The sequence below is a fragment of the Lissotriton vulgaris genome, chromosome 3_1 (assembly GCF_964263255.1).
Source record: "Lissotriton vulgaris chromosome 3_1, aLisVul1.2, whole genome shotgun sequence".
NCBI lineage: Eukaryota > Metazoa > Chordata > Amphibia > Caudata > Salamandridae > Lissotriton > Lissotriton vulgaris.
The window spans coordinates 2084727142-2084746035 of NC_141689.1; the positions used below are offsets into that span (position 1 = coordinate 2084727142).

Here is an 18894-nt window from a genome sequence, read left to right on the forward strand (position 1 = left end):
GCCAACAGTAAAGCGAATTACAATGTGAGAAATGTCCGGTCTGCTTTGTGAATGAGTTCCAATGGATGCCTCATAAGTTGAGAGAGAACCACATTGAGATGCCATTCTGGGTGGAGGAGCTCCTACTGGAGGAAAAGCTCTGAACAGCCCCTTCACAAATTGTTTGACTATTCTTGTGTAACAGAGAGAGAATGTGCAGAACCTCTGCCCATTGAAATTGCTGTACGGTGAACCTTTACAGACGTATGTACCAACCCTGATCTAACTAGCAACAGGTGATATGACAGAATCTGCGCAGGTGACACTTCCAATGGATGAAGGCTAGATTGTTGACACCACAAACAGAATTGCTTCCATTTTAGCTTGTGCGTCTTGTTGGTAGCTACAGCTCTTGCTTTGGATAGAATCTCTCTACAGTCAATTCTTGGAACTCGTCAAATTCAGGAGTCATGCATGCAAATTATAGAGAGGCTGGTTTTAGGTGTAGTATCTGGTCCTTTTTCCTCGTTAACAGTGTTTTGAGTTGTCTGTAGGCGAATGGGATTGGACTCCCACAGCAGGTGGAGCTCCGTAAACCAATGCTGTCTGGGTCATTTGGGAGGCAACCATGCTATATTTTCATTTTTTTGAGAATCCTCTGTAGGAGATGGAAGTGGGAAAAGCATATCTCATCAAAAGAGTATTCCCCCAAGCGACTGGCGTAGAACTCACATTTGGGATTTTTCTCTGTTGTAAAGAGATCCAACGCTGGTTTGCCCCACAGCGAGAATATTTTGTCCAGCTTCGACTGATCCCACTTCTCACGCCTGGAAACTGTCTTTGGCTGTGCTGAGTGTGTCCGTTAAGGTGTTGTTTGCTCCTGACACATGCTCAGTTTTCAGAGATATGGATTGTAAGCCAGCCCCAAAGCTCTTGGGCTTCCTGAGATAGTGCAAGCGACCTTGTACCCCCTTTTTTGTAGTCCGTACGTACCAGCATTGAAACGCCTGCTATTCATGGAAGAAAAATTTGCAGGGTGAGAGATATCGCTTTCAGTTCCAAGCGGTTGATATGCCTTCCCCTGGATTTGCAGGTCCTGCAAGTGGCCGCCTCAGCCCTCTAGACAGGCATCGGTGTTGATGACGAAGTCGGGCACTAAAGTCAAGAATGTGAGGTCTTTTGAAAGATTATATATTTGAGAACACCGTGCTAATAATTTCCACTATCTTTGGGTTGATGTTTATCAAGTCTTCGAACAACCCTTCAAATTGGAACCATTGCACTTGCAACTCCTCTTGAAATGGCCTCATTTTCAGCAGTGCCAGTGGGGTCAGGTTGATTGCAGAAGAGATCATGCACAGTAGTGACTTGTAAAGTCGAACTGTAATGGATTTTCTTTTGGAAATCTTTAGAGCTAAGTCTGTTACCCTTCGCTGTCTGTCATGAGAGGGGAAGGCTCGTTTTGTATCCAGGTTTGTTCCTAGAAACATTATTGTTTGACTTGGAACAGTTGAGGATTTTGGATAATTCACAGTAAGGCCTAGTCTGTAAAACAATGAGAGGCAAGCTTTGGAAGCTTGCTGTGGGTTTGATGCTTTGAGCAGCCAGTCGTCTAGGAAGGGGGAATACCTGATCACCTTGCTTTCTGAGGGTGGCTGCTACTGGGGCGAGACATTTGGTGAATATGCAAAGAGCGGACACAAGGTCAAATCAGAGGACTCAGAACTAACTGGTAATGGGTACCAGCTACAGGGAAGCAGAGATATTTGAGGTGTTTGGGATCTATGCGAATGTGGAAATACGCATCTTATAGGTCCAGAGATGTCATGTAGTCTCTGCTGTTCAGCAGATACAGGATGTCGGAGAGAATAATCAAGCAGAAGGATTGTTTGCGTAAAATTTGTTTCGTTTCCCGAAGTTTAGGACGGATCCTTCTTCCCCTGTTTTCTTTCCTACAAGGATAAACAGGAGTAGGAACCCATGCCTTTCTGGGGAAAAAAGGCACCTTTTCCATTGTACCCTTGGCCAGCATTATGAGGGCTTCTTTCCTCAATGAGCGAAGATGAGGGGGGTGCGCTCCCCTTGGAGGTTTGTCTATACAAACTCCAGGGTTTGTCCATAGTTGCAAACACAAGGAGATGATGGACGGAGAGCTGAAAACCTTCCCTCAGCCGCAGTCACAGATCTGTACTTAAAACATAATTTTCTAAAATCATTGGTGCTTCCTAATGCAATTACGTCATCACACATCAATGCACACTTACCACAAGGAATTCAATCTCAGACAGCAATTTTACATTGTTCGCACTGCTTAGCTGGATGAGGTGGTTGCTCTCAGAGATGTGGTCCATTTGCTCTTTCACACTCTGTAACATCTCCTCATAACTACTCAGCTTCCCTTCAATTTGGTCTACCTCCTTCAAGGCCTCATCCAGCAGCTGCATGAGGATGTTCACTTGCTTCTCAGAAGCCATAATTGACTGGATATTTGCCTGCAAGTAAAAACCTAAGTGTTAAAAAAGAAGATTACATTCAATTAATCAAATCATATAATTTATATATTGGATCTAAAGGAATACTAGCTCCCCCCACCCCCCACCACCCCCCTGGGTAGCATTTTTTCAGATTGTCAGAGGGCTGGGTTACAAAGAGAACTGGACTAATTGGCAAAAGGTCGTTCCATGATCTTTTGTCTTTGGCATTTTATATTGCTTTCAGTATACTTTACTCCTAGATCTTAATGCCTTTTCGGATTACCAGCCTAAAGCTGGTTTTTCAGGTACTCTGGTGGCAAACTGTATGGTTATTTATGTACTGAGATTACAGTCTTACATTTTACTCTAACATGCACAGTGAACAATGTATTCCTCATAATATAAATATTTTGTGATATTGTTTAATAAGATTTGTAACTACCACCACTGCAGCGCACTAACGGACCTGTAACACTAGCTTTTTTTATTTTTTATATTTATTTTTGTTAAGTATAACAAGCAAGGCAAAAAACAATATACATAGCGCTTTGTTCACATGAGGCCAGATAAACAGTACATCAAATAATAAGCAATCATTATAAGGAAGGAGGAGTACAGGGGCGAAACAGTAAGCAGACAGTATTGCAGACATTGAATGTGGGGTCAGGGGGAAAGTGGGATATCGATGTTATCTACTGCAGGTGGTGTACATTGTCTCCTCAATATCTATTCCACGGCCCCCAGACTCTATGCCGTTTCCGGGGGCGGCCCCGGGCCAGATACACCGTTTGTTCCCGAAACATGCACCAGTCCATGTTTTCCGTCCATATCTCAACCGTAGGCGGCCTTTGGGACACCCACAGTTGTGCGATATCACTCTTAGCGATCATGGCCCCCAGGGTCGCCCACTGGGTCTGGGCCACGTTGTAATCTGTGGGTTCCCAGACATTTAGCAAGCAGCGCCTGGCCTCCGGTAGGAGAGGAACACCTGTAACTTCTTTCATTACATCATACACTCCGTTCCAATAAGCCGCCACTTCAGGACATTCCCAAATAATATGAAGAAATGTCTCCACCAGACCACATCCCTGCTTACACAAACCCTCCTCGGAAAAGCCCATGCAAACCAGACGGGGGCCCGTGATGTAAACCCTATGAAGAATCTTAAGCTGGACCAGCCGAAGTCTCGCTGGAATCGCAACCTCCTTGGGAGAGGAGATCGCCGACTGCCAATCCTTGTCATCCAATTCAAGGCCGTCCCGGACCCAGAGGTCACGCAAGGGCAACAGGAGATCCGACCTATCGTTGATCAGCTTTTTATAGACAAGAGAGATTGTACTGTCCGGAACGTGACCATCTAGCAATCTATCTTCAAGCGGGGACGACTCATGGACCGCCTCCCCGGTCGAAAAGACAGACATCAATACGTGGCGGATCTGGACATAGCGGAAACACTCTCAGTTCCCCAATTCAAACTCCTTCTTTAAAGTATCAAACGATTTCACTTGTCCCTTAACCCAGAGGTCTCCCACCTTGCTAATGCCAATGAGGTCCCATTTATCGAACCCTTTTGTTTTCCACAGAGTACCAAGTCTATCAGAGTCGAAAAGTGGGGTCGCTAAAGTCAGGCGGTCTTTCCATCCCATAGAAGCAGTTGCATCTTGCCATACACGAACTGCCGTCCTAGTAGGCCCCGACGATGACTTGACCACTGATTTCGAGTACAGTGCCCTATGGTAATTGCCCCCGGGCAGCAGCCATCTATCCAGAGCGTCTATTTAAAACAACAAGGGACCCCAATAGTATCAGCGAGGGACCTCGGGGAGCTTATTATACAAACACAACAATGGTCCCAGGCAAGGAGACAAGGGATAGTAGAAAAATAAATATAGACTCAGTCAGTTCTATATTGCCGAAGACATGCCCAGCCGGACAGAGGTCTCCAAAGTATTTACTTGAATAAGAGTTTGAAACACAAAATAACACCTTCAACAATTCACATGCGTGGGGCACAAGCCTGTACCCAACCACGACGATACATAGACATAGACAACACACAAAAGGGCTTGCAAGGCAAGAGCAGCAATCTCTGTAGAAATCCAGTTATACAGAGAGATTCTTATAGGTACCATTACATAGCATTACATAGTAATTCTTTTCACAGGTATATGGTACTCAAAAGGTCGACGGCGTTTCGGACCCCCTACTAAATGATGGGGTCCATCATCAGGACAAAACAATAGTTGCCTTAGAATATAAGCCTCTTTAGCCAGGAGAGCACAAGATGAGAAGCTCACAGACGAGCTTGAGATGAATTCAGTTCAGCAGGGCCAGGAACTTCGACTGATAATGTTGAGGACATGGATTAGCAGGGGAATAATTATTTGCTGATGTTCTCGGGCCCATGGGCGGAGCACGCAAATTACCTAGTGTCCGCGTGTATCGCAATCCGGATACTACCGGTAGCGCCGAGTCGCACTGGGGTCATGGAGCCAGGGGTGGCCGGGTCAGTCGGCAGCAATGGATTTCCTGGCAATCTATCTTCAAGCGGGGACGACTCATGGACCGCCTCCCCGGTCGAAAAGACAGACATCAATGCGTGGCGGATCTGGGCATAGCGGAAACACTCTCAGTTCCCCAATTCAAACTCCTTCTTTAAAGTATCAAACGATTTCACTTGTCCCTTAACCCAGAGGTCTCCCACCTTGCTAATGCCAATGAGGTCCCACTTATCGAACCCTTTTGTTTTCCACAGAGTACCAAGTCTATCAGAGTCGAAAAGTGGGGTCGCTAAAGTCAGGCGGTCTTTCCATCCCATAGAAGTAGTTGCATCTTGCCATACACGAACTGCCATCCTAGTAGGCCCCGACGATGACTTGACCACTGATTTCGAGTACAGTGCCCTATAGTAATTTCCCCCCGGCAGCAGCCATCTATCCATAGCGAACGCGGGATTCAGTTCGGGACCATACATACCGTGATTAATGGCCCCCAACTGAGACGCCCAGTAATATCGCTTGACGTCCGGGAGGGCGGTACCCCCATCGTACCACGGGAGCGTTAGTTTGGCCAGCGCAATGCGAGGTCGACCATCCCATATCAGTTTCCTCTGGAGACCCTCGATCTTACGAAAATAACTGGCGGGGACTATGTCAAGCGTGTTTTGGAGGGCATATAGGAAGCGAGGCAGAGACATCATCTTAAAGAGGGTCGCTCGTCCCAAAGGCGAGAGCGGAAGTCTACGCCAACCCGCGACATCCTGCCGCAATCTAGTTAAAGGTGGGAGAAGATTCAGCTCATACCGAGTCACAGGGTCTGTGGAGACCCAGATACACAGATATTTAAATCCAGTCTGCGTCACCTGTATGGGACAGTTACGCGGGAGGAGGGGGACGTCACCAGAAAGAACGTACAAATAGGATTTTGCCTAATTGATAATTAAACCCGAGTTTCTACCGAAGGAGGCCAGGACATCACAGAAAACCATCAACGACTTCCTGGGCGAGGTGAGATATAGCAGAATGTCGTCTGCATTGAGCGAAATACGATCTTCATAGCCGGAGGACCACCGAATACCCCTTATCAAGGGCTCCCAGTGGATCCAGGCGGCAAGGGGCTCAAGGGCCAGGGCGAACAGGAGCGGTGACAGGGGGCACCCCTGACGGGTACCACGCCCGAGACTAAACGGAACCGAGACTCAACCGTTCACTTCAAATTTGCGCAAGGGGATCTTCGTAAAGAAGTCGGACCCAACCGATAAAACTGGGACCAAAGCCAAATTTAGATAATGCAGCCCACAAGTAAAGCCACTCAATAGTATCAAAAGCCATCGTGGTATCCAAGGACGCCAAAATGGCCGACAGCGTCGCAGCCCTCGCGAGAACTCCGTGCAGACGCCTGAGATTCAACGCAGTGTTCCGATGGGGAATAAAACCGGACTGATCCGGATGGACCAGTTCGCTAATGACAGTAATCAATCGATTGGCCAGCACCTTTGCGAGAATCTTAGGATCCGCGTTCAAAAGAGATATAGGTCCGTACGACCCACACTTGTCCCTTGGTTTCCCATCCTTATGAATAACAACAATCGTCGCAAGTCGCTGATCTCGGGGGAGAGAACCACATTCACCAGACTCCAAAAACATATCTCTCAAATAGGGAGCTATCTTATCGGGCCGCAACTTATATAGCTCTATCGGCAGCCCGTTAGGACCCATGGCCTTACCAGACCGCAAGGAGCAGATCGCAAGGGCAACCTCATCGGCGGTTATTGCGGTGTCCATTTGCTCTCTATCAGCGCCCGAAAGACTCGGCAAAGTAATGTCACGCAGCAACAAATGAGTGTCTTCCTATCCGACACGGGGGAGTACACCGTCCGAAAAGGATCAGCAAAGCACTCTCTACCGGGTCCGAGACCAACACTCCACTCACCATCTCAATCTCAGGCACAACACGACTAGCTCTATCCCTCTTGTCCAACCATGCTATCAATTTACCTGCTTTATCTCCCACGTCATATAGACGACCCTGCTGCTCTCGACTCATGGCCTTAGTTGCATCCGTAACCAACGCCCTGTATTCCAAATGTTTTAATCGCAATGTATGTGTCTTCGCGCGGGTAACCTCCTGTTCCAGGTCTAACTCCAGGTCCGCTATTTCAGTCTCAACCTTCACTAACCCCTCATCTCTCTGTTTCTTAACGCCCACAATCAAAAATATAGATCAAGTGACTTTATCGAATCGTGACGAGTTTTAGGGTTATGGAGATACCAAGGGTTGATCGGGGCCACCCGCCCCCCGGTCCCCGAAGACAATTCAATCCGAAGCCACAAAGGAGAATGATCAGAAATTCCCTGAGCTATATGTTTAACCTCAGCGACAGAGGGCGCCTGTGCAGCAGGCACCAAGACGTAATCAATCCTCGAAAGGCTACCATGGGCACCAGAGTGGAATGTGTACTGTCGCTGAGAGGGGTGCAACAGTTTACAAGGCCTAAAGTATCGATGAGATCATGAAGCCAATTCTGCGCCTGCTTGAGGTCCCTAGGTGGGTGTCTATCAAAAATACCAGATAAAACCGCATTGAAATCACCACCCAATATTAATGATCCCTCGGGGAGAGCAAGGAGAACCCGCCCCAAATCTGCAAAGGTAGTGTATTGTAGGCCTGAAGGGACATACACGTAGACCAGGGAAAGGGTCCTGCCCTCCCAACGACCAGTAAGGACGACATAGCGCCCTCTATCATCGAGGACCGTTGCATCAACTTCCAACGGGAGAGAGTTCTTAATAAGAATACCCACCCCTCGGGAACCTGAGGAGAACCCTGCATGGGCGACTAAACGATACCCCTTCATATTCATAGCATAGCATGCATTTCCTATCAAGTGAGTCTCCTGAAGTGGGACCACATCTGGGGAATGACATTTTAACAGCTGCAGCACTACCCCACGCTTTATCCTATCTCCCAAACCATTCACATTCCAGCTCAGAAGCCTCAACCTCCTACTCCCCATCCCATACGAGGAAGAAAATCCAACCCCAAGAAGAAACCAGCGCTTCAATCAGAAAGTCTTGCAATACATTGCCTTGCGGAAAACGAAACTGAAAAAACAACAGAACCTCCCTCCTCCCCCACCAACAGCCCATTACAAAACCCCCCACCCTGCACCCCTGCATAATACCAGAAAGCCACCCCAACGTGCAGTGTGCCTGTCGCCCCCACATCTAAACTAATCTACAGAAAGTCAAGCTGAGGAGGAAAACGACCCCCCAATAGACCCGCAACCCCCGAAATGTCTCACAGAATCATATTACACAGTTATTGCACCACAGTTCGGAACCTCCAGAATACCCTAGGAACCAGTCAATGATAAGGCTTATTCCTGGTCCATCGATCCGCCCTCCGCACCACCGCTCTGCCCGTCCTGCGGATGATGGGCCAGAAGAGTATCAAGCCAGTCGGCCACCACGTCTGGTCTGTCGAAAAAATAAGTCCGCTCTGCATGTTCAATGCGCAACTTGGCCAGAAAAAGCATGGCGTACTTGAGGCCCATCTCACAGAGTCTCCTTTTCACCCCAAGAAAACCAAGTCTCTGTTTCTGAACAGCTTGGGTAAAGTCTGGATAAAAACTGATGGTAGTGTTCTCAAACTTTATGGGAAAGCATAGCCTGCAGGATAGCGGCTCTATCACTGAAGTTAAAAATCCGTGCTATCATAGGCCGCGGTGGGGCACCCGTCTTAGGTTTTCCGCCCGGAACTCTGTGAGCCCGTTCCACAGTGAAACAATTACGCAGCCCCTTGTGTGCAAGGTGATTCATGATCAGGTTCTCCACAAAAAGATCAGCTGCTGGATCCTCCGCCTTCTGCGGAACCCATATGATATGGACGTTGTTTCGCCTAGACCTCCCTTCAAAATCCTCCACCAGACGACGCCCAAGGAGGTCATTGGAGGCCCTCAAATTGTGAACCTCCGTCTGTATCTCAACGACGTCGTCCTTCAGACCAGAGGTTTTAATATCCGACGATTTACCCTTTTCGTTGGTTTTCGTTAGGTCCTTGCGAATCAAATTCACATCAATCGCCACAGTGTCGAGTTTATGGGCGAGAGTCTCCATTTGTTTCCGGAGGGACGATCTGATCCCATCGATGGCGACCATGACGTCTTGCAGGGTATGCTCCGCCGCTGAGATCGGTGGATGTCTCGTTCCCTCCAGCGACTTACCCGTTCCACTAGGTGACACCTTAGCCTGGGCATAGCGGTCCATGATGTTGGTTTGGGTATAGCCACCCCGCCGAGTGGTCTTAGACCTCTGCTTGTCCCCCTCCGGCTTCCCCGCCATCGTGAAAGTCAGTAATATCATTCCAAACTGGGGCGGGGGGATAAAAGCGCAATCAAGAGGCTGAGTGGTAGGCTATGCCCGGCAGCAATCGACGTTGGTCGATCCAAGACAGTCAAACAAAGTAGAAAGATGAAGATCTCTAAGGTTCCTCGAGCAGAAGTGCGGAATCAGCCCAAAAACATGGCTCAAATGTCTCTTCAAGGCAGGTCCATCTGTGAAATATTCACACTTGAGTACCAGACAAGACCGTCACCTCCAGCGAGATGGGGGCCCTCACAGTATCTGGTCTCTCCAGCAGGCGAAAACGAAAGTGAAAGTGGGCCAGACCGGTCGTCCCCGCCACCTCAGGCCGATGTTGTTCGACTACTTCTCGGGCACCATGCCAACTCCACAGCTGGACATCACGGAGGCGGCCGCAATCTTCCAGTAGTCACAACTCCGGCTCCCGGGGTCCGATCTGGGTTCTGGTTGCAGTTTTCACCTCCCCAGTGGTTCGTCTTCACGGAGACATATATGAGAATCAGGATAGTCTGCAGGATATATGCGGGAGGTTACGAGGGTCTCGGGAGCCCTGTGCTCACGCGGCCATCTTGATTGCGCGCAAAGCTCCTCCTTGCCTGTAACCCTAGCTTTTGACGAGCTAATTGCCTCTTCAAGAAAGGATGCACCAAACGTTGTCCATGCAGACGAATACCAGATTTATTGGCAATATTAAGTAATAAATAAACAGGTGCTCAACTTTAATGGTTTGTTTCCATTTCTTGATGCTCCTTCTGTCATGCAAGATGCTGTATGCAGAAAATTATAAAAAATTGTTCTTAAAGAAAAAACATTGGCTATTGGCGCTTTGGGGTGCAGGGCACAGCAATAATCAAGTGTAGCTCCTAGTAGTGTACAACATTTTTCTTACAAAAGGGAATTTATTTGCCATAAGTTTCATATTGTAAATGATTAGCCCAATGATTGTATTTACTTGCTTGACCGTTACTGGTCAAATATGATTCTGAAGACCTTTACTGTGTTCTTTGGTGGTGTTTCTGTGGAATCAACTTTGAAACCTGGCTGTTTGGCTTGCCTCTTCTTGCAGTGTAAGTAGGGAGTTATGCACATGCATTTCAACAAGTACTGGCTGTAGAGATGAGCCCTACAGCACCCTATATAAACCAGTCCTGGTGATAACATACTTTTGCCTACACAGACTTTTGCCTGTGTCATTCAGGAGGGGGATGAGCAATCTTTGAGCTGCCTCCAGTACTCACACAATATCACTAATTCTTTGAATCATAATTGTTCTGTCCCGGACTAGCCCACCAGGGAAGAACCAGTGACTATATGTGGCTGTGGGGTTGTTCCATTCCAGGGAGAACTGCACTGGGGCATGATCAGAGATGAGAATGGGATGTATTGTTGCTTCTCTAATGTCCCTGATAAGGCCTTAACTAAGGAACACATAATCTAGCCTGGAGTAGATACAGTGGATGTGGGATGTTGCTCTTATTGTGTCGCAGATATGGCTTTGGGACTTGACACAGTGGACTAATTCATAATATGCACACTGTAACAGTATTGTTGTGGTTGCTCCATCTTTTTTTTAATTTATTCTCATGGTTGTTTTTTGAACAAAATCTCAATTAAAAATATATATTTATTTATTTTTAATTGATTTTGGGTGGAGCCAGAGATTTTCCTGTTCTACTAGAGAGCCTGTCCTTTTCACTCTTTCTTTTGCTGCCCATTTGGGACTTCATCAAGTCTTTGATTTTGCATTTCTCGGTATTGCCCTGTTAATTTAGAGCCTTTATTTTACTTACTTTTTAATTCTGTAATTATTCCACTAACTTAAACTCAGTTATTGGGTAGGCCTTTTACGTAATTCATTGTTTTTCCTGATATTTAGATGTTTTGGGAGATGCCTTAACTTGGGACATACTGCCTCATGAAACTGAGGTCTAACACCATCTCGGATCCTTCAAATTGTGTCCATTCTGATAGATGCAAATATTTGGGTGTCAAGATTGAATGGGATCCCTCTCACCCAAAGTGTCAATTTAATTTAACCTTAAGGTTTGTAAATGATCACTACTTGTTACAAACATAATTTTGAGTGTTCATCTTTACATTATTGAATGTCTTGTACTCTTCAGAAAATAACAATAAAATATTTTTCAAAAGAATTATACGTGGAACCGTTGGAAGGACTATACCAAATCTTTAGGTGCAGAAGACTGGAATAGCAAGCTTAGAACTTGTTTTATACACAGAATTACTTTCCTAACATGATAAAAGTCCTAATTTCAAAAGAATGAATGGTCATAATTCACTACACAACATGTACAGTGAATTGTAATGGTCATCTGTGATATCAATCTAATCTTTTTTAGGAAAAGTAATTTAAAGACCCCTCATTTGCATTCATATTAAATTCATCTAGACATAGCTAAGACCACGGTGATATTTAGAACAGCCCTCAATACATGCATGAATGAATATTCAGACTTACCCCATCTAGCACCTGCAGCTCTCTGGAAAGCTTCTCTGCAAATGCCTCAGCGTTCGAGATGGCATACTCACAGCCCTCCATCATTATTTCAATATCTTGTTCTTCCCTGGCATTTAGCTCTTGGTATTCGTCCACTGCTTCTTCATCCCCTCCTGCGACACTCTGATTCTCACCACTTGGCTCGGATTCTTATACAGAAGGAAAATGTAAAGGTTAAAACTCAGTGTAAATTTTAACAAAGAACTAATGAATATATAAAAAGTGCAGTTTGGAATAAGCCTGATTTATCATTTTCCAAAGCACAATTCATTATTTCTAGCAATCTAATATGAGGCACAGGAAGCTGGACTCTAAAGAAAAAGGGCACACAAGCATTTCTACACACAGCACTTCTAACTGGGAAAATTTGGTGGCTCTGACACTAAAGATTGCTAGACATACTGAAAAGGTTTCAATTTACCCAATAGAGACTGCTGTATGCCGTGCTTCTGACAGTCTGTGTCTATCTTTTACCTCACATTTAATTCTTTCTTATGCAAAATAAATGTCTTGAAAACCTTATGACTATGGGTATTGGAACCAACACTTCAGGTGAGTTTAAACATGCACATTATTCCGTTGGGAAAATAAAAATAACTTGAAGAAAGTGGGCATAGGATTCATACATAAGTATAATTAATTCTGAAATGTGAATTCTATCAGATGTTATGTCTTTATAGCACGGCTACATGAAGGCAAGGACCGTGAATGTAACAAAATGAAGAGAAAAAAATGAAAAATGCTTCTATGGATACATCACGTCCAGAAATTATGAACAATAAAAGTTTAAAAAAATGTTTTAATATTGATGAAAATGATTCAAAATGAAACAACCAGAATACAAGGACGTCAGTTCTCACCACCTTCAGGGAAACAATGAGTGCACACTCATAAGCAGGTGAAAACTGCTCACACTCTTTATACAGTTTCCCCAGAGTGCAGTAAATAACGGATACTCAATTTTAAAATCTTGGAATTGGTAGATATGTGCAAATGTTTCATGTTTTCGCCAGGCATGGGGTGCGTTAACTGGAACTTTGCACACATGCGCAAGGTACAAATGCAAGCACTGAGCAAATACCAGTGTTGCACAGAAAGTCTATTGGTTCGTCACAAAATTATTTGGCTAGATTGATGTTTTATCCACTAGACTAAGGGAGAAACAGGAGTTTTGATTACGAAAAACTCCAACCAAAATAAGAGTGAAGTAAATGGCCAAACGATATTGAAAGAAAAAAACATTTTAATTGGAACCTGGAACAGAGGTGTACAGGATTTGCAGACCCTAAAAACTAAATAAAAGATCCTACATGCAAAAACAAAAGAAATTAGCTAATGGAAAAATATACGTGTAGTATGTGTCTGCATGCGAAAACAGATTGTTTTTTTATGAAGGCCCTCACTCACCAACCTAGTTGGTGGCATGCTTCATCTCGGCCCCACCCGAGGCACCGAGTGTGCCTCAGGTGTGCTACGATGCAACTGTAGTTCCAGCGAAGACCACAATAAACAAGCAGCTGATCTGGCCTCAAAACTACAAGAAGGAGGATACTCCAAAAGAATAATTCACATCACCAAGAAACGCGCCAGGGACCAGAACCGAGACGCTCTGCTTGAGGAACGAGTACGACCAGAGAGCACAACGCCTCTAACATGCATCACAACATACAACAGCATTTCAAACCATGTGGCCAGAATAATCCGCAAATATTGGAGGATCCTGAATACTGGCAACAGAAATTGGGCGCAACCTCTATTCGCCTACAAGAAATCCAGCAGCCTGAAAGACCATCTAGTGTCCACATGCCCCAGGGTCATCACACCCCCAGAGAGAACCACGCTACACAGCATGGGGCCTACCCAAAGTAACTGTGAATTACCCCTGCGGTGACTGCAGCGGCTGTCACTTGACAGAACATAGTATAACCCTTGATCTGGAACCCAGGAAAACATAGCACCAACTAAAACACACCAACTGCAACTCCACCTACTTAATATACCTTATAGAGTTCCCCTGCAAACTCAGATACGTGGGCATGAACACTAGAAAAGTACGGACAAGGATCACGGAACACAGGAGTATGATCCGATGTAAGGAGACCAACAGCAGACTAATGGACCATTATCTACTAGCAGGGCGCACACCCAACGACATGCGATTGACTGTCATCGAACAAATACCAGTCCACCCCACTGACAATGAAAGGACACTCCTCACCAAAGAACAACGCCAGATTTACAGGCTGTCAGCCCATACCCGGGGACTGTATGATTATATTCCATGGAATATCCTCAGCAGGCAACCACCCCCGGTCCGCCTTTCAAACAATGTATCGCTTCTTGATGGGCTCACCATGTCCCCCTATCATAGTAGTAACCACTTGCCCTATAGACGACAGTAAGCACTACCAGTGCTAGACGCCCTTGTGACACACCACTCGACCATACCCAACACCTGTAGCAATGAATTAACCGCCCCGTCAACATTTAGGGCAGCAGACTTATCAATCCTGCCTTGCCTAGTGAGAACACCTCACCTGATTTGTCTGCGTGACAATACACTGACCATGCAGTGAAGGTTCCCTCCCGTACTTAGTTAACGGGCTCATCCCTTAGTACCATCCATTTCTCCATTGACACAGCGTCAGCCGTCTCACTCGCTACAATACCGGCCAGTATTCCCCTTGTGCATTCCCAAATACTTTTAGACTAATCACCTCCTCCCACTCTAGATATTTCAGGGAACATGACTACGCTTTCTGTTTCCCTTTACTAGGCTTATGTAATAACGCTACTCACACAAGAGCCCCGCATGCCAAGTAAGTGTGGAGACCGGGTCTCGCTCGCGGTACCGCCACCAAGTTGTTGCCTCTGGCTACACCTGAGTGCGCATACCTTACCGCTTGCAGCGACGATCAGTCTCCCCAACTGTTCACATATGTTTTTTCTCCTTCTAACCCCAGAGTGCATAAGAGTCTCGCACCCCCGGCAGAGACCCTTGGAGTTTGTCCTTTTTAGTTAGGAAGTAAGCCCTCACATCGCAACTTTTTTTCTCCTCAACCACCAAAGCAATTTGCTCCTTCCGCCCCTATGTACTAGCACCTCCAACTTATAAATATCTATATAGGCAAATGGCACAAACCGACACCATCGCATAATCACTGCCGGTTTGTCGGCTCACATGTTAGGCACCAGGCTCCGCCTCAAATACGATGTGCCTAAACAAACGTGTTTTTACCCAATAAGTGTCCATGTATTTGTCCTGTCTTGTCCCCTTTTGTTTTCCACAGGTACAAACTGAGAGGAAACACCTCTCACATTTCTAGCACCTTAGTGTGTGCTACACATACAGGATACGGACAACATATAAGTCCCGTGTACCACCCCCACACATAAAGGTCCCGATGAAAGCAAGTTTAAGAAAAAAGGCCTGGCTGAAACTAGTAGACCACACTGGACGTGGGAGACCATAAGTCCCTCCTTACACGTCTCACTCAACACACCAGCACCGCACACTCCCGGTACATAACCTGCTCCGCTGTAATCAGGCGTCGTAGCACACATGAGGCACACTCAGTGCCTCGGGTGGGGCCCGATGATGAAGCATGCCACCAACTAGGTTGGTGGATGAGGGCCTTCATAAAAAACCAATAGGTTTTCCTATGCAGACACATACTACATGTATATTGTTCCAGTAGCTAGTTTCTTTTGTTTTTGCATAATCCCTTGGGGAAACGAACTAGCTACTCTAGTTATTCACTCTCTCCTTTGATTACCAAAGATCCTACAAGTCGTACTATCCAATACATATAAAGGCATGGCATAAAAACAATCTACAGGCCATGCAGTGTTTGCAAAAAGAATAGTTTTCTTTAACGATATCTACATTTGTAATAATCACCCAAAATAGGTATTCCAGAAAGTTCCTTTGTTTGTTGCTGTCTGGTTGAGTATTGAGAACTATTGAAACAGCAAACATATGATGATCACTTTAAAAGTAAGCACTGGATTTCTTAATTCTGAAATTCGACAGTACAACATAAAACCCCTCCTTACTAGTAATGGTATATCTTTTGCTGGACTAAACCAATCAAAAAGTCTTTACGTCTACATTATGTTTAACATTTTGTAAACCATGGTCTTCTTTAGGCTACCCCTGTGCTGCAAAAGTTAAAATGTAAAACTGGATTTTCTTTTCCATCCACCACCAACAAAATGCAACGCTTTATGCGGTAGTAGAACTACTTTTCTGTCCTCGGATATCACTTTCCATTTCAAAATTTAAATGCAGTTCATAAACAGAGGGCGGCCTAAATATGAAAAAAAGGATCACAAACAGAAAACATATGGACTATAGCAACCGATCTATTTGGCAGTCCTGCAGAAAATACACCATTAATAGTAATCGAAAACATTTTGTTTCTGAAAAACAATCTCTGTTTCCGTTCACAGCAACTAGGCAAAGAATTGATAAGCAGTTACCACGGCATGGTGTTAAAATGTTAAACAAAATCCTGTTATCACACGTGACAAATTACCAGAGAAAAAATAGAAAGGAAAGATACTACCCACCTTCAGCAACTTTAGGCAGTTCTGGAGAGCAAAAGGTATGAAAAAAGAGCAGAGGAAAGTAAGCAAAAGGATATTATAGCTGGGCAGCACAAAACAGTTATTGTACTAAGTGCCTGGAGATTAGAACGCATATCCTCAAAACACAGTCAGATGTTACAGAAACAGCTAGCTATTTCAAGACAGCACTTGCTGTCAAGGCAGACAATCCATAGTCACACATTTCTGAATTATCTTAAGAAAATATATGCTTCACTGCGGCCCAGTATTAATGTTATTTATTAGAGAATTAAGACATAAGGGCCATCATTATGAGTTCCAAGTACTTAGGAGAATGGTAAGTATAACTGGTGTAGGAATAACAAACTCTTGGTGTTTCCCACGTGGACGCTGCATGAGCTAAAAGCTTGTGAACTGCAGGAAAGCCATAGAAAAGGGGTAATTACTGGGGCACTGAGTGCAGAAGAGCCGCCGGCCAAAGTAAATCCCTGTTTCTCAAGGGGCAGAAATGGGTGCAAGTCGAAATACCACAGTATTGTATCCCTGCTCCTCGGATTCAGCAATATCCATGCTATCTGCAATTCTCTCTGGGGGAACACAGCATCAGTACTCAAGCACCAGTGAGAGTGAAGGTGAGTATGTGCAACCCTACAGATAGGACCATAAAGAGAGATTATCATTACTAACCAGGCACTGAAAATGGGTTTGTGTATCACAACATCTTGGAAAAACGCGTCACTGATGTTTGAATAGCTTTGAGGGAGGTCAAAGTGGTATATCGTGTTTGTGGAGCAACAACACTGGTTAACAACTTTATTGACCTATTCACTTTTGGGGAAGAACATCGGGGCACAAATACCACTATGTAGTATGATAAAATGGTAAAGATGACAAAGCGGTCATGTTAGCAGAGGGTCTGTTTGTAGCAAAAGAAAAGTCTAACCTGATGCTGGGTTCGAGGAGTGTGGAGGTTCTGGTAGCTCATGCCTGGGTGGATTGTGGAACCTCGCAAGGAAAGGGGGTGGAAGCAAAGACAGGATCAGAGGGATACCTCCCTTCCTTCCTTTCAATCTTCCAACTGCTGTTGTGAAACAGGTCTCTTTTTTTCTAGGGTCTTTTTCAAAAGCTACATGAGCAAGTGTGATGTTAGGTTTTGACTCAAATGATGTTAGTACTTTAGTGGCTCTCAATATAATCTTGTATTAAGCCAATGATCTTCTTTGCCTTTGCTCTGAATAATGTAACATAATAATCTAAAAGATGCCAAATCTCATCATAATCGACAGTATTTTATCGTGTCTTAATTCCTTTCCACCAATCCTCACTACCTATCCTTCCCGGTCGCTTAGTGTCTGTATATGGAACGAAAGTGAGACATATGACAAAATACTATTCTGTCTAAAAATGTTTTTTAGTGCATAATATAAGATGAATATTTGAAAAATGGCTGTCTTGTCACATGTATTGGAATGATGACTGTCTGTGTAACGTGCTTCCAAAACCTACCAGTATCCTGTGCTGTCCCATTCAAGGAAACGCCGCAGCATTTCAGAAATGTCAATATACGATATTCCAAAAAAACAACTAAAATACATCAACATTCATGAGCAATATAACAGTGCTGGGAAAGTGGCAGCCAATGCTGGTCTCCACGGTGTCCTGTGGGCCTGGGAGCATACCTTTCCTCTCTGTCCTGATGAGAGATGCCTCTGAACCCAGGACAACTGTTAGTTTAGCCGTGGATAGACAATGCACTTTGCAGCAGTGTTACTGTGATTTGCCTTAGAAAAACCAACTGTCCACTGTCCTGTAAAATGCAAGGAAAGCCCGCCAACACACTTCTGTGCCTATAGCCCTGCAGTATTTAGCATGAAAATGTGTTCATTCTCAGCATCCTGCAAGACAAAAGTTTGAGGGGCAGCGAAGTGATGCTTGTGGGGAAAGTATGGGGGCAATGATCAGCATTCATCGAATGCTACAGGGTGGGTTATAAGACTGTGAAAATTCTGGCTTGTATTGACAAATAGTGAGTGATGGTGCAGATCTGAATATGTGCTATGGATAACAGAATGATGGGGAAAATCCGACCATTTAGGATTTATGAGCGACAACACAAATCTGAACATCCACTAAGTTTTACTAAGCAGTGGTGCAAATCTAGGCACACAGTCAAGGTTTTTAAATGATGGGGTGAATCTGAGGCATGGGTACTCACAAACATTTTCTCAGTGGCCAAAGAGTATGGTAGGGTGTGATTGAGTGCCCCAATTAGGTTAGCATGGTGGGGTAAAGTGAGATTAGGGGAGCAAAGGATGCACATGGTGCGGTCTGTGAGTTGTGTTATTGTGGGAGTTTTATTCCATACTGTCCTCTAAAATCAGCCTCCAGTATAAAAACATAGATTTTACAATACCATGTAACACTGTATCTAAGTTGTTATCCCTTTACTGCACCGTGGAGTGAGCTTTTTCTGGTTGCTATCACTACATCT

General features: G+C 45.0%; 1 protein-coding gene across 9 annotated transcripts in view; it reads right to left on the reverse strand.

The window, feature by feature from the left end:
* EXOC1 (exocyst complex component 1) overlaps positions 1–18894 on the reverse strand; it is a 332741-nt gene that overhangs the window by 206293 nt on the left and 107554 nt on the right. For 5 of the 9 annotated variants that reach the window (XM_086962631.1, XM_086962627.1, XM_086962626.1 and 2 more), the window contains 3 exons: positions 16407–16427; positions 11796–11983; positions 2244–2471 (listed from right to left, as the gene is read on the reverse strand). In XM_086962631.1, coding sequence (XP_086818757.1) covers positions 2244–2471; positions 11796–11983; positions 16407–16427 — 437 coding nt within the window. The remainder of the gene's footprint in view (positions 1–2243; positions 2472–11795; positions 11984–16406; positions 16428–18894) is intronic. The other 4 variants (XM_086962628.1, XM_086962632.1, XM_086962630.1 and 1 more) reach the window with 1 other exon arrangement.